We start from the raw sequence: 12,381 nt of genomic DNA on the forward strand, positions 1-12,381 counted from the left end.
GGCAAAATGGTTTCTCCGTACCACCTGTTTGGGATCCAGTATTTCCTTTACATAAGACTGCAGTACTGATTAATATGTTTTAATGTATACTAATATCCATTATTAATTAATAATAAAATTTAACTTAATAAAAATCCATATTGTTAAAATAAAATAACTTGTAAAACATATATAGCGTAAATTGGAATGTTCTTTGCGAATTAAAAATACGGTATTTAATTAATGACGTTTGCAAATATAGAAAAAATATGATCGTTTGCATTAGATATACTAGTTGATGACTGTACCACCTCAACCGTGACCATGGGACCTGTAAAGGGCCCGAAACGTTGCTTTGTTTGAAAAAACAAATATACGCGATTTAAATCCTGAAAAATAGTTTCATTTCCTATGTCTAACAATCGCGAAAATCTAAGAACTTGATATACCCAAGTAACTTTAAAAAAGCGGACCGAGTAAGTCCAAATTTTTGTGACTAGATTCAACCATAGAAGAGTCAACTTAAATTTTATATACTCGTTTATGGTCCACGCTAGAATAAAGCACACGACTAGGAAGAGTACGCTCCGATAAACGAGTTACAATTAGGACAATAGTGGTCTGCATTCCGACAGGAATCAGTGCAATACGGGATGCAAACGCAGCACCAACACCTGAAATAATAGGAAAGAAATTAATTTACTCCTGTCAGCAACGGTCACTTTTACACAGCATTCTGATCATTGAAACTATCAAATTTTCAGTATTTTTTTATTGAGCTACCAGCCCCGGCTAGAGATGTCGGTATTCATTGTATTTAAATATTAATTGAAAATTGATATTCAATTATTTTTTACGTGAAATTACTCCACTAGTTTGTTATAATTATTAATACAAAGATTTTTTTTTATTTATAATAATAAATAACGCACACACTCAACATAGCCCCGCACTAGGGAAACCCTGTGTCGCGGGTGCCATGGACACACACATTGACAACCACAAATTACACCCAAACTCACGAGAGAAATAATTGTAGGCCATACAACTATTTCTCTCGGCCCGGGAATCGAACCTGGGACCGCTGCGTGGCAGTCCGGCATGGTAACCGTTCGGCCACGGAGGCAGTTTCGATGTGTGATAAAAATTTAAATAAACTTCTTTTGATTTTCGTTTTTGATATTGCGTCAATTTGTAGGTACAAAAGAAGTCCTTATTTATTTGTACCTTTCTACATTAAGGCGAGTCACCAGAGGAGAATCTGGAAAAACTGTTTTGTCAGATCAAATGGTTTAGTTAATTATTATTAAATAACAGTGTTGTAAAAAATATACAATATACCTGACGATATTGTCTAAAGAATGAGCTAATTTGTGACACGACAGGCTGTACCTTATCCGATCTTATAAAATTCAGAAAACGGGCTAAAATAAAAATCTGAAACGAATTATTTAAGAATAAAATATCTAAGTTTGTACATCACTTTTATATGGAGATATTTCTCTTTAAGTACTACAGCGAACCTGTTTTCAACTGAAGCCCTATTAGTTATTACATAACATTTCCAAATTGCCCATGGCCGTGCCGTCTACAGTTCCAACAGTCGACGTCGGATCTGTCTTTTTTTTCCGCCCATTTTCCGAATTGCACGACGCGAGTAAATTTTGAGTTGTGTGCAGAATAAGTAAACAGGTAAAGAATGTGTAATGTAGAATAAGTAATTTGCAAAAACAGGAAAATACGACTTTACCGAAATAAATTTATGCGTACTAATTACGACAAAACCATAATTTTAAAACTAAGAGCTACAGGACAACTCGAGATCAAATTAATTTAACGTATTAGAACATGAATCATAGTATAATAAGGTAAGCATGGTAACGCCATACAAACGTAGCAACGCGGCTTGTATGTGTGCTGCCGTGTACGGACGCCATCGAGTATATAACCAGAAATGGAGACGAAATGTCATTTAATTTATTTGAAAGCTATTCTGCCATATCATTAATGTGACAACTGCGCTCCAATTGGCCAGCCCGAGTTCGAAACAATTCACGGGTGTCGTCAACTGTTTCACTTCAAATACAACATGTATAATATACGATATACATTTTTTTAAATGGTTTTAATTTAGTTTGTAAAAAAATTAATTCTCAAATAAAGCCAGTGTCCCTACCGCTCGACCCAACCAAAATGAACCGTATTAGTACGGGAAAAGTTTGGATTTGAGCTGAGGTAGTAACGACTCTTAATAACTATCCAGTCAATGAGCCATTAAAAGTAACCAACGATTCACTTGAATTACATTATACACACCTTTATTTCTGGTCTGGGGCTTATGGATTAATTCTCCAGTACAGATAAATACATCCACACGCACTCATGCAACACATCTCACACACTTACACACCCAGAGACAGACACTCTAAGGGTCGTATTCTAGAACTCTACTCAATGCTCACGTCAGGACTTGAGTATGATTCAAAGCACTCGAAATCATACTCAAGTCCCTGGCATTAGGGTCGTATTTCCAGTGCTTGAAATCATACTCAGATCCTCACTTGAGCATTGAGTAGAGTTCTAGAATTAGACACACACAAAGACATACACGTACACATGCCACTAATTTTTACCACCTTTTTTTATTTGATATTGTTTAGTATTGTATATACTTTTCTTTTAATTGCTATACCTTCTCCTATTACAGTATGACCCGTTCTAGATCTCAAGGAAAAGGGGGAATGGCTGAGTTTATTATTATTATTACTATTTATTTATTTATTTATTTAACTTCTTGTCGGAGAACTGACAGACAAACAATCACTTAGAAAATTAAATAAATAATCGAATTCTGATGATGAGTTCCCACATATAAAAATTAACAAAAAACAGCTGATGCTACAACTATCATATCTGATGCTACATACATTCAAAGATTTTTAAAGTTAAACGCCGTTTCGCTGCAGCTATACCAGTACAAAACAGATCAAGATCACAGTCCACACACCATTTATTAAACGCAGAGGAGGCTCGCAATACAAAGGAATTTTGTCTGTAATTGGTTCTAACCAAAGGTATATTCAGCAATGGTCGTTCTCGGAGGCTTTTTGTATTAGTACGGAGCTGTATTTTATTAAGTAAATCCGGACAGTCTATAGAGCCACGAGCAACGCTCATTAGGTAAGAAATATCACTTATTGTACGTCGGTGTTCTAATGGAAGGAAATGATATCGTCTGCATCGGTTGATATAACCTAATGTCCAAACTTGAGCTTTATAATCTAAGAAACGCAAAAATTTCCTTTGGATATTCTCTATACGATTAATGTAAACTTTATAGTTGGGGTTCCAAACGTGACTCGCGTATTCCAGATGACTTCGTACAAAAGCACAGTAAAGAATTTTTATTGTTTTTAAGTTTTTAAAATTTAGAGATGTCCTCATAATGAAGCCTAATGCTTTGGAAGCCCTATTGATTATGCTTTCAATGTGGTCATCAAACAGAAGTTTATGATCATGCATTACCCCTAAGTCACGGATTCGATTTACCTTCTTAATAGGGCTTCCAAGTAGATAGTAAGTATTATTAAGTATGTTGGTTTTTCTGGAGAAAGTCATAGTCAGACATTTAGAAACATTTAGGCCCAGCTTATTAATTGTACAATATTTTTCGAATCTAAATAAGTCTTCTTGCAGTTTATTTGCATCATACAGAGAAGTAACCTGTTTTAAAATTTTCATATCATCTGCGAATAACAATATTTTAGAATTTTCAAAGCAAGTTTCAATATCGTTAATAAATATAACTATTACAGGAAATTTCCTAGTTTCAGACCCATCGAGTATCTAACCAGAAATAGAGACGAAATAAGGGCCATCCATTCCTGGCAACTCATCAGGTAAATGGGCCTGGGCAAAAAATACCAAAACATCTAATTACATAACAAACGGAATCACATTTCATCGGTAATTAAATATTAAATATGTAATTTTGAAATTTTCGTCCATTATAGCAAAGCTCAAGTTAAACTGGTCGATTTGAAGTGAAACAATTGACGTCACGTGTCAATTGTATCGAATTCGGACTGGCCAATCAGAGCACAGTTGTCACCGTAATAACATGGCAGAATAGTTTTCAAACAAATTAAATGACATTCTCTATTTCTGGTTATATAGGAAATCGATGTTCAGACCAGATATTTGGTATTTTTTATCAAACCAAGTGGCGGGACGAAAAAGTCATGCGCCTGATGGTTAGCGACACGTCTGTCCATAGCAGTTGTTGTGTCACTCAGAGCTAAAATTCGCAAGGATCTGAGGGACATTGACACTGCACCCGTCGTCCTGAGACATAAGTTGACAAGTCCCATGTGCCTGTAATGTGAAACTTACCCTTCAAAGCCGTAACGCAGTAATGCTAACATTACCGCTTTGCAGAAGAAATAGGTAAGGTGGCAGTACTTTCCACGACGAACTCTTTCACAAGAAGTTCTATTGTTACTAAAATCATAATGCAACGGTTATCTAGCACAATGTTAATATTAACATAAACTTATCACTAGTTTCAAACATGAAAATAATGTTTGTAAAATATATGACGTCATGGTAAATCTCCAAATACATACGTAAACAGAAAAATGTATAGGGCTTGTCTTGTCTTTGGGTAATGTGTGTGTTGTAGAAAAGTGTATATAGTTTTAACTTACCCGAAGATACAAAGAAGTATTGCTATCAAGTGAGTTTTTGTTGTGGGAGCATATTTGACGCTGGTGACGACTTCTGCTCTACATGACGGACACGTGGTACGGGAAGGTTTTGGCCCAACAGGCCGGCTGACCACTACAGGTGAAACTACGTTCTGGACAATGACTTCACCCGGGCCCGTATGGACTGGCGCTGATGGATACTGCTGGGGAGGGTACGGCGTTCCATATTGTGGTGGAAGGTTGTCCGGATTTGGAGGTATATTCGGATATATTTTTCCTAAAATAGGTATTAATTTGTAAAGTAACGGCACGCTATGATGGCCGCTTTGGTAAATTACTAGTGAGGTCAAATGTCAATTCATTATCGAAAATGTTTACTTAATATATCGTCAATTTGAAACTGCTTTTGTGCTGGCCAGCGATCCCATAAGTGACGATCGTATTAGATTTCATTTTTTAAAATTTCGAATTTCGAAAAACAAATTCTATCGTAAAATTATGCATTCATAAATTTTACTGCACGTCACTATTGACATCAATGTACAGCAATTAGCTCCTTCAGCGTAGTTATGAATTAATACGAAACTTCACGAACGGACAAATGTCAAAACGGCCATCATAGCGTGTCGGTACTATAAAATAGTTATGGTATAATTTTCTATAACAGACTGCTGAAACATCAATAGCATGTTTATACATACAGAATTTTAGTACAAAAATTATGGCCCATAATCTTACCCGGTTAATGGAAGTTTGCGTACAAAAACCACATTCGTTTGAAATTAAGCATATACTGTACATCGCCTTTTATTTTATGTAAAAAAAATATTGAAAAACATGTCATGGGCAATAAAGATTTGATAGTAAACACATTTTTAATTATGAACAAGACCCAAATTAGGTTAATGACAAACTTTCTGTCACAAATATCATCATACTCGTGCAGAGGAGCCATGGCCTCGGGCGGTACAACAATCGATTGGGGGCGAGCGCGGCGGAGTCAACATTTTTTTTTACTTAAAATTAGAAAGTAAATTCCATTATTTAAGAGAATTATATCTTAGAATATGGCGCCAGCAGGCGAACATAAGAACGCAATAAAACCGAGCCTGCCCGAACGAACAAGTTTTGTAATCATGAAAATAGAAGTGGCAGAAAATTTAAATACATACATCATTTTTTATTCTACAATTCTCAGTACCCACAATAAAGCGACACATACCATTGTAAACTACACAATATTTTCCCATAAATCTAGCCATTTGTCGTTTCTGTACGCTATGGTTATAGTTTTTATACTCTGGTAGGAAATATCTTTATATCTGTTGTTAAAAATTCATACAACAAAATTAAAGTATTTTTATCATATGAAAATCATAAAAATAACACGAACTTCATGAAAAAAAAAAAACTATATATAAGTATGTGAACATTTATATCCTATTTAAGCATAAAAAATTATCGACTATTCTTACTCTCGTGACGAGTTGTCATTTTGCAAATATGACCATTCCTTGTATAATGTAATATGACCTTCCATTAAGGTGTCAATTATTTTTCACTACAAAATTTTCACTTTAAAAAAATGGTTGCAGTTTGTTACATATAGTACTGTAGGAGCTAGGATAGCTGACGAGTAATTATATTTTGATTTGTTTGATTAGGATGTGGTCATGGTCTGTCCTTTTAGATAGGTTTTTGGCAGACTAAAGCCATAGCCTCGGTGGTTTACTTGTTGGCAAGGTTGTAGCTTCCGAGCAGTGTGTGGCTAGCCTATAGTAAAGGCTGATCACTTATGTAAGTTGCCTATCATAGGTAGGGCACCAGCTAGGGATGTTCACCCCTTCAGTTGTGAGGAAGAGGGATGTAGTCTAGGCTCTACTCTGAGTAGAATCACTGGCTGAGTGAATATAGTTTTGTATTTAGAATGTGAAATGTGTGTGTTTGAAAAAATGAAATAGAAAGAATAGAACATCTTGAGAGTTCGTAATGTAACCCGAATCAGAAAATATGTGAAAAAGTGCAATAAAGCAAGTTTTGAAGTTTATCCCAGTTTAAATTTATAAAAGTACCTCTCGCTACGCATCCTAGGCTACGCCCCAGTTACAGTACCTTAGATTAATTAATTACTTTTGCATGTTTAAGGTAATTAAATCACTATGAGGGTCATTCAGTTGAAAGTTACATAACTAGTGATGATCTTCTGTTTTGATATTTTGATCTGGTTTATCGGTTAATTAACACACTTCAATTACACTCATCACTTTTTTAAACAGTAAACGCGGCAAAAGTTTCATTACCTATCACACTGTAAAAAACATTATCCTAAATCAAATCCAGTGCACTCACCTTCCATTACAATTAGGTTAATTTTCCGCCACAAAATAGGACTATTTCAATTGGTTTTTTTTTTAATGTAGCGACACGTCACCGCTTTTGCGAGTTAAGTTGCTATTGCTATTAGGACAAACGCGCGCTCGAATAAATACACAATTGTATTTGAGAAACAGTGTTGCTAGTTTGTAAAATTTCTACCAAAGTGTTACGTTTTCAATTGTGTTGACAGATATATAAAATTCGTGGCCACATTTAGGTATAGTTTAAATACAAACTCTATCTTCTTAGTCTCTTGCTCACTGCTGAGGATCTTGACTCCACTTCATCCTGCCAACCATTTGTCTGCATTGGTTGCGCTCAGTCGCGTGGTGTAGTGGTACGCAGCTCCAGGTTATCAGCATCTCGATGTGCCACGTGACCATAAGAGCGTATCACACGCTGCATGCAAGTTGAAGACGCTGGCGTTGTTTATATTCAGTACCTCAAGTTCAGAGACATTGGTGCGGCGGGCTGTCCACGGTATCCTTAACATTCTGCGCTAAATACAAACATTGAATTGAATTCCATAGCTGCCACTTTATTAAAAACCTGATCGTAACAATAGTGGCGGGCCAATTTAAATGTGAAAATTATAACGGCTTCCTTAGTAAAAGTCTGTAACTTATTAAAATTAAAAAACAAAATGATTAAAGTTACTATAGCGTCTGCCACGGTTTCCTGGAAGACGTTGGTTCGAATCTAGCCGGGTCAAAGGATTTTTTTCTAAGTGTCTTTGTATTAATAATTATGACAAAGTTGTGGAGTAATTTCACAAAAATAATTGAATGTTATGATGGTCAAACATCGTGACATTCAATTAACTTAAAAATTACAATTAAAGCGACACCTCTAGTCAGCGCTGGTAGCTATAATGGTACCTGTCTGGGTGAATAGATATCTCACTGATAACGCTACGGCAAAAAAGTTTTTAAAAACCAGAAACAAAGATCTGCAAAAAGCATATAGACAAATTCGTGAGGTCCTATATTTCATTCCGTGGCTTAGTTGGAATAGCGTCTGATACGGTTTACTGGAAGACGTTGGTTCGAATCCAGGCGGGGTCAAAGGATTTTTTTCTAAATATTCGTTCTTTGTGTTCGTCGACTGTATAATAATAGTAATAATAATAATAATAACGCACACACCCCGTGTCGCGGGTGCCATGGACTCACATAGACAACCACAAATAGACCCAAACTCACGAGAGAAATAATTGTAGGCCATACAAATATTTCTCCCGGCCCTGGAATCCAACCTGGGACCTCTGCGTGGCAGTCCGTCATGGTAACCGTTCGACCACGGAGGCAGTTAAGTGTATGTTTTTTTTGTACGTATATTACGCAATAACTGCGGAATTTGTGAACCGATTATGACGATTCTTTCTTTGTTGGAAAGAGGGTACCTCAGTACCCCACTCAGCAGCCCCATTTAAATTTCAAGAAAATATTCCACCTCTAAGCGTGGCAAACTGGGGGATGAATGACTTTTGACGTCGGTTTAGTAGTACTCTGTACCACATTATATTAATAAAATTATAGCAGTTTCACAAACACAATTGAATATCGTGATAGTCAAACATGGTAACAATAAATAAACTTAAAAATTATGATTAAATATATACTCCCGGACACATAATTCGAGTCACCTCGCATTTTTGCCTTAAAGGGCAAGAATGCAAAAATAGTGTTATCATCGAAGAAAAAGGTTTCCCCCGGTTTCACAATTCCAAATTTCTAACAAGAACTTATGGAAAAGACTTTTAATATACTAGTTTCAAAATTACGTAGGATAGTTCTTGATCAATCGAACATTATTTAAGCTTAGGGCATTTAATACTGATGCGAGGTGGCTCGACTTATGTGCCCGGGAGTGTATTTAGATATTAGATAACACCACGTACGTTGCTTTAATCGCAAATTAAGTAACTAAAGCATTTGTGTTATGGAAATCGGGAACAACGACGGTACACCATGAAAACCTGTCCGTAAACCACTTGACCATTGCGATGGTAACTATAATGCATACATAATAAATTTCAATTAGAATGTCATCTGCCTTGTCCCATGTCTCTTACTTTGGTGCTCTTATTAACGATTAAGGCATTGACTTACAAATAAATGAACGACGGGTCTAATACAAAAACCACGAAAAAAATGTCCCAAGTCAACCTATTTAGACGTAGTGACATGTAAAGGAATATGAAAAAGCTAAAACGTTGAATTTAAATTGTAATGTCATCGCAGTACTGTCTAATTTTGCTTGCTTCGCTGTCAGTCGAACAAACGAAGACTAAAGCGTGAATGACGCTCTGTATATGATTTTAACGCCCTATAAGTTCGGACACTTTTTAGCGCGGACCCGACGTCCATATAATTGTAAGTCAATGGATTAAGGCATTATTCTATGTCAATAAAAATGGAAGTATATTAATTTGTTATTCGACGAACCCAGATGTTTTGCACGATTTAACTTACATTGGGTTCCCGGACTAAAAAAATATTTTTTTTTTATTTAGCGCTCTTTGTTAATTAATTTGATTGCTTTTAGTATTGTAATGTCTATACTGTACTGTCATATTATTATTAAAAACGTCTGTCATATAAAATGTAATATATGACTCCGTGATATTGACGTCATTATAGTGACATACAATTACGTATAAAATCACATTATTGACTGGATAATTGGTTTAGGCGAGAGACATACAAATAAAAAATTCTTTATCGAATTTTTTTGACCGACTTCAAACAAAGGGTTCTCAATTCGACGGTACGTTTTTTTTGTATGTATTTTACGCGATAACTCTTTTATAAACCGATTTTGTTGATTCTTTTTTTGTTAGAAAGAGGGTACCTCAGAAGTGGTCCCAATTAAATTTGAAGAAAATAATCCACCTCTAAGGGTGGCAAACTAGGGGATGAATGACTTTTGAAGTCGGATTGTTTAGTACTCTGTATTGATATTGTTAAGTTCTCACGTGTTTTATTTGCTAATAACTCTCACTATTGGTGTAATAAATTTAGCAGCAGTAAAACTCCTTCTTAAAGAGTTCGTCCGGGAAAGTACTGCTACCTTACGTATTTCTGCCACCAAGCAGTACTGTGAGCATGACTTCGTTCCGGTTTTGAACGGTAATGGCCAACGGGTGACGGGCGTAGTGGGAGTGCCCAGAACTTTCCGATCTAAAACTCTGAGTGGCACTGCAACTGTCACGGACAGGCGTGTCGCTTTCCACTCACTGTCACTTGGTATTAAAAAATGACAACTCTTCAGGAGAGATGTTTCAAGTTTCTGAAAACGAAATTAGTTGATAACTTTTTATGCTCAACTATGAGTGGTATTAAATTTGAGATATTTATACACAATTTGTTTCATGTAGTTCGAATTATTCTTATAATTTTCGTTATCTTTATCTCTGTGTGTAGGTCTTAATGTGATACAACAATTATGTTGTTCGATTTGCGTAAATGTAAATTGTAACGAAATTGTGTTTCTTAAGGGTCGATACAAACTCACATGGCTTTGGTGTTGTGTTGAAAGTGAAAGTGTTGTACCAATCACTTGGTAAAAAATATATAGTCTAATTGAGGATATGCATTGATTAATATAAGGCATGGAAATGCGATTTCTAAAAATTTTCACGATAGAATAAAAACACAAACTTCCTCGAAATTTTACAAGAAAACCGCTGTGTATTCAATAGATACTTTACATATTTTTTTTGTCTATATGTGTGTCTATTACACCCGCGACACGGGGTGTCCCTAGTGCGGGACTACATTGAGTGTGTACGTTATTATTATTACATACCAATGATTTTTTTTTACATCAACTGAACTAAACAGAACACGTGTAGTATACGTCATACTTCTTCAAATGGTTTTAATTTCGTTTGTAAAAAAATAATTCTGAAATAAAGCCGGCGTCCCGGGAAAAATTTGAATTCGAACTGAGGTAGTATAAACTCTCAATTCACCAAAGCAAAAAAATACGTATTTAACATAAATTAACTTTAACACGCACTAGCTCTGCTGCCGTTAATATTTTAGCAGTAAATCAAGTAAACAAGTGTTGTTAATGTTAATTTGTTTACGTAATGTAGTTTTATGAATATTTTGTTGCTTTGTGTACCTGGTGTATATTTTTAAACGGTCTAGTGATGTGAATTAGACCTAGTTATTGACAGCTGAAGGGCATCGTGATGACCTAGTCGTCGTTATGCTTGGCCGCACAAGTAACAATGTTTTTATCCTCAACTTTGACGTATTTTATACCTAACTGGGAAGTTAATAGTTATTGAATTTCTGTCACTTAGAAGGAGTATTTTTAACCATTTATTTAACGTTTGACAGCTCAAATTTTACCCGCTCACGCGATGCGCTCATCCTACCGCAAAATGGCGGGTATTTGGTTTCGCAAATTAGAAAAGGATTCAGTTTAAATACAAGTTTTTATAAATAAAAATTATTATTCTGCATTGCTAAATAATTACCCTCCGTACTACAACAAAAACATCTCAAATAAAATGCAGTAATACACCGCAAATCCTGCACTTAAAAAGCACTAATGAAATTTTTGGTGTACTTGGGTAAATATGATAATATTCCGTTTGAGTGGTTCTAACGTTTACCATGAATTTACTCCTTAAAGTATAGTTTACAAACATTTATATTCAGGGTAAACTTAAAAAACGCTACTTACGGCATGTTTTCAATAAATAAACACCGAAATCACCAGCCCAAACAATAACACACACGATTGTCGTGACGTATTTTTGAAGTTGTTTATTTTTTTAAATGACAGACCCAGGCATTAAAAACTTTATGGTTTGCTAGAGTAGTTACCGAAATAGCAATTAGTATTAGTTCTTTTACCTGTTATAACTTCGATATCCGATAAATCGGTATAAAATCATCACCGGCACCTCTAGGTGTCTACGGCTGCATGTATCGCGTGAGCGGCTAATTAATTAATGATGTTCTAATGCGTTTCCGATTCGATTTTTTATAACAATCGATTTTATTTATGAAGAAGTTTTAACCGTGAATATGAACGGGTTCAAAAAAGGAGATGTTGTCTGATTGGGATCGTAATGTTGCGGTTGACAATTTGTGTACTCAAAAATTAGTAATTAATGATAATGATAATTCAAATGATGATTCCCGTTCATATGGAGAATAATCCGACGTTGCAATAAATATACCGTAATACCGCTCTGCCAAATAAAAATAATAAAAAAATTCATTTTCTCTTTACAAAGGTTATAAAGTGTTAAAATTATTAACATGAATCGAGACAGCAGAGCTTACGAATTTCTCTG

At 35.3% G+C, this 12,381-nt stretch overlaps 1 protein-coding gene across 1 annotated transcript; it reads right to left on the bottom strand.

Annotated features, from left to right (window-relative positions):
• Window positions 1–168: 168 nt before the first annotated feature.
• LOC113225674 (lipopolysaccharide-induced tumor necrosis factor-alpha factor homolog) lies at window positions 169–7,113 on the bottom strand. Its single transcript, XM_026458055.1, has 3 exons — window positions 7,035–7,113; window positions 4,686–4,962; window positions 169–653 (listed from the first exon to the last, which is right to left on the bottom strand). The coding sequence occupies exons 1-3, from the start codon at window positions 7,039–7,041 to the stop codon at window positions 551–553; spliced, it is 387 nt and encodes a 128-aa protein (XP_026313840.1). The 5' UTR covers window positions 7,042–7,113; the 3' UTR covers window positions 169–550.
• Between the last annotated feature and the right edge of the window lie 5,268 nt (window positions 7,114–12,381).

Source organism: Hyposmocoma kahamanoa, unplaced genomic scaffold (assembly GCF_003589595.1).
Source record: "Hyposmocoma kahamanoa isolate Upper Pololo Valley unplaced genomic scaffold, ASM358959v1 169, whole genome shotgun sequence".
NCBI classification, from domain to species: domain Eukaryota; kingdom Metazoa; phylum Arthropoda; class Insecta; order Lepidoptera; family Cosmopterigidae; genus Hyposmocoma; species Hyposmocoma kahamanoa.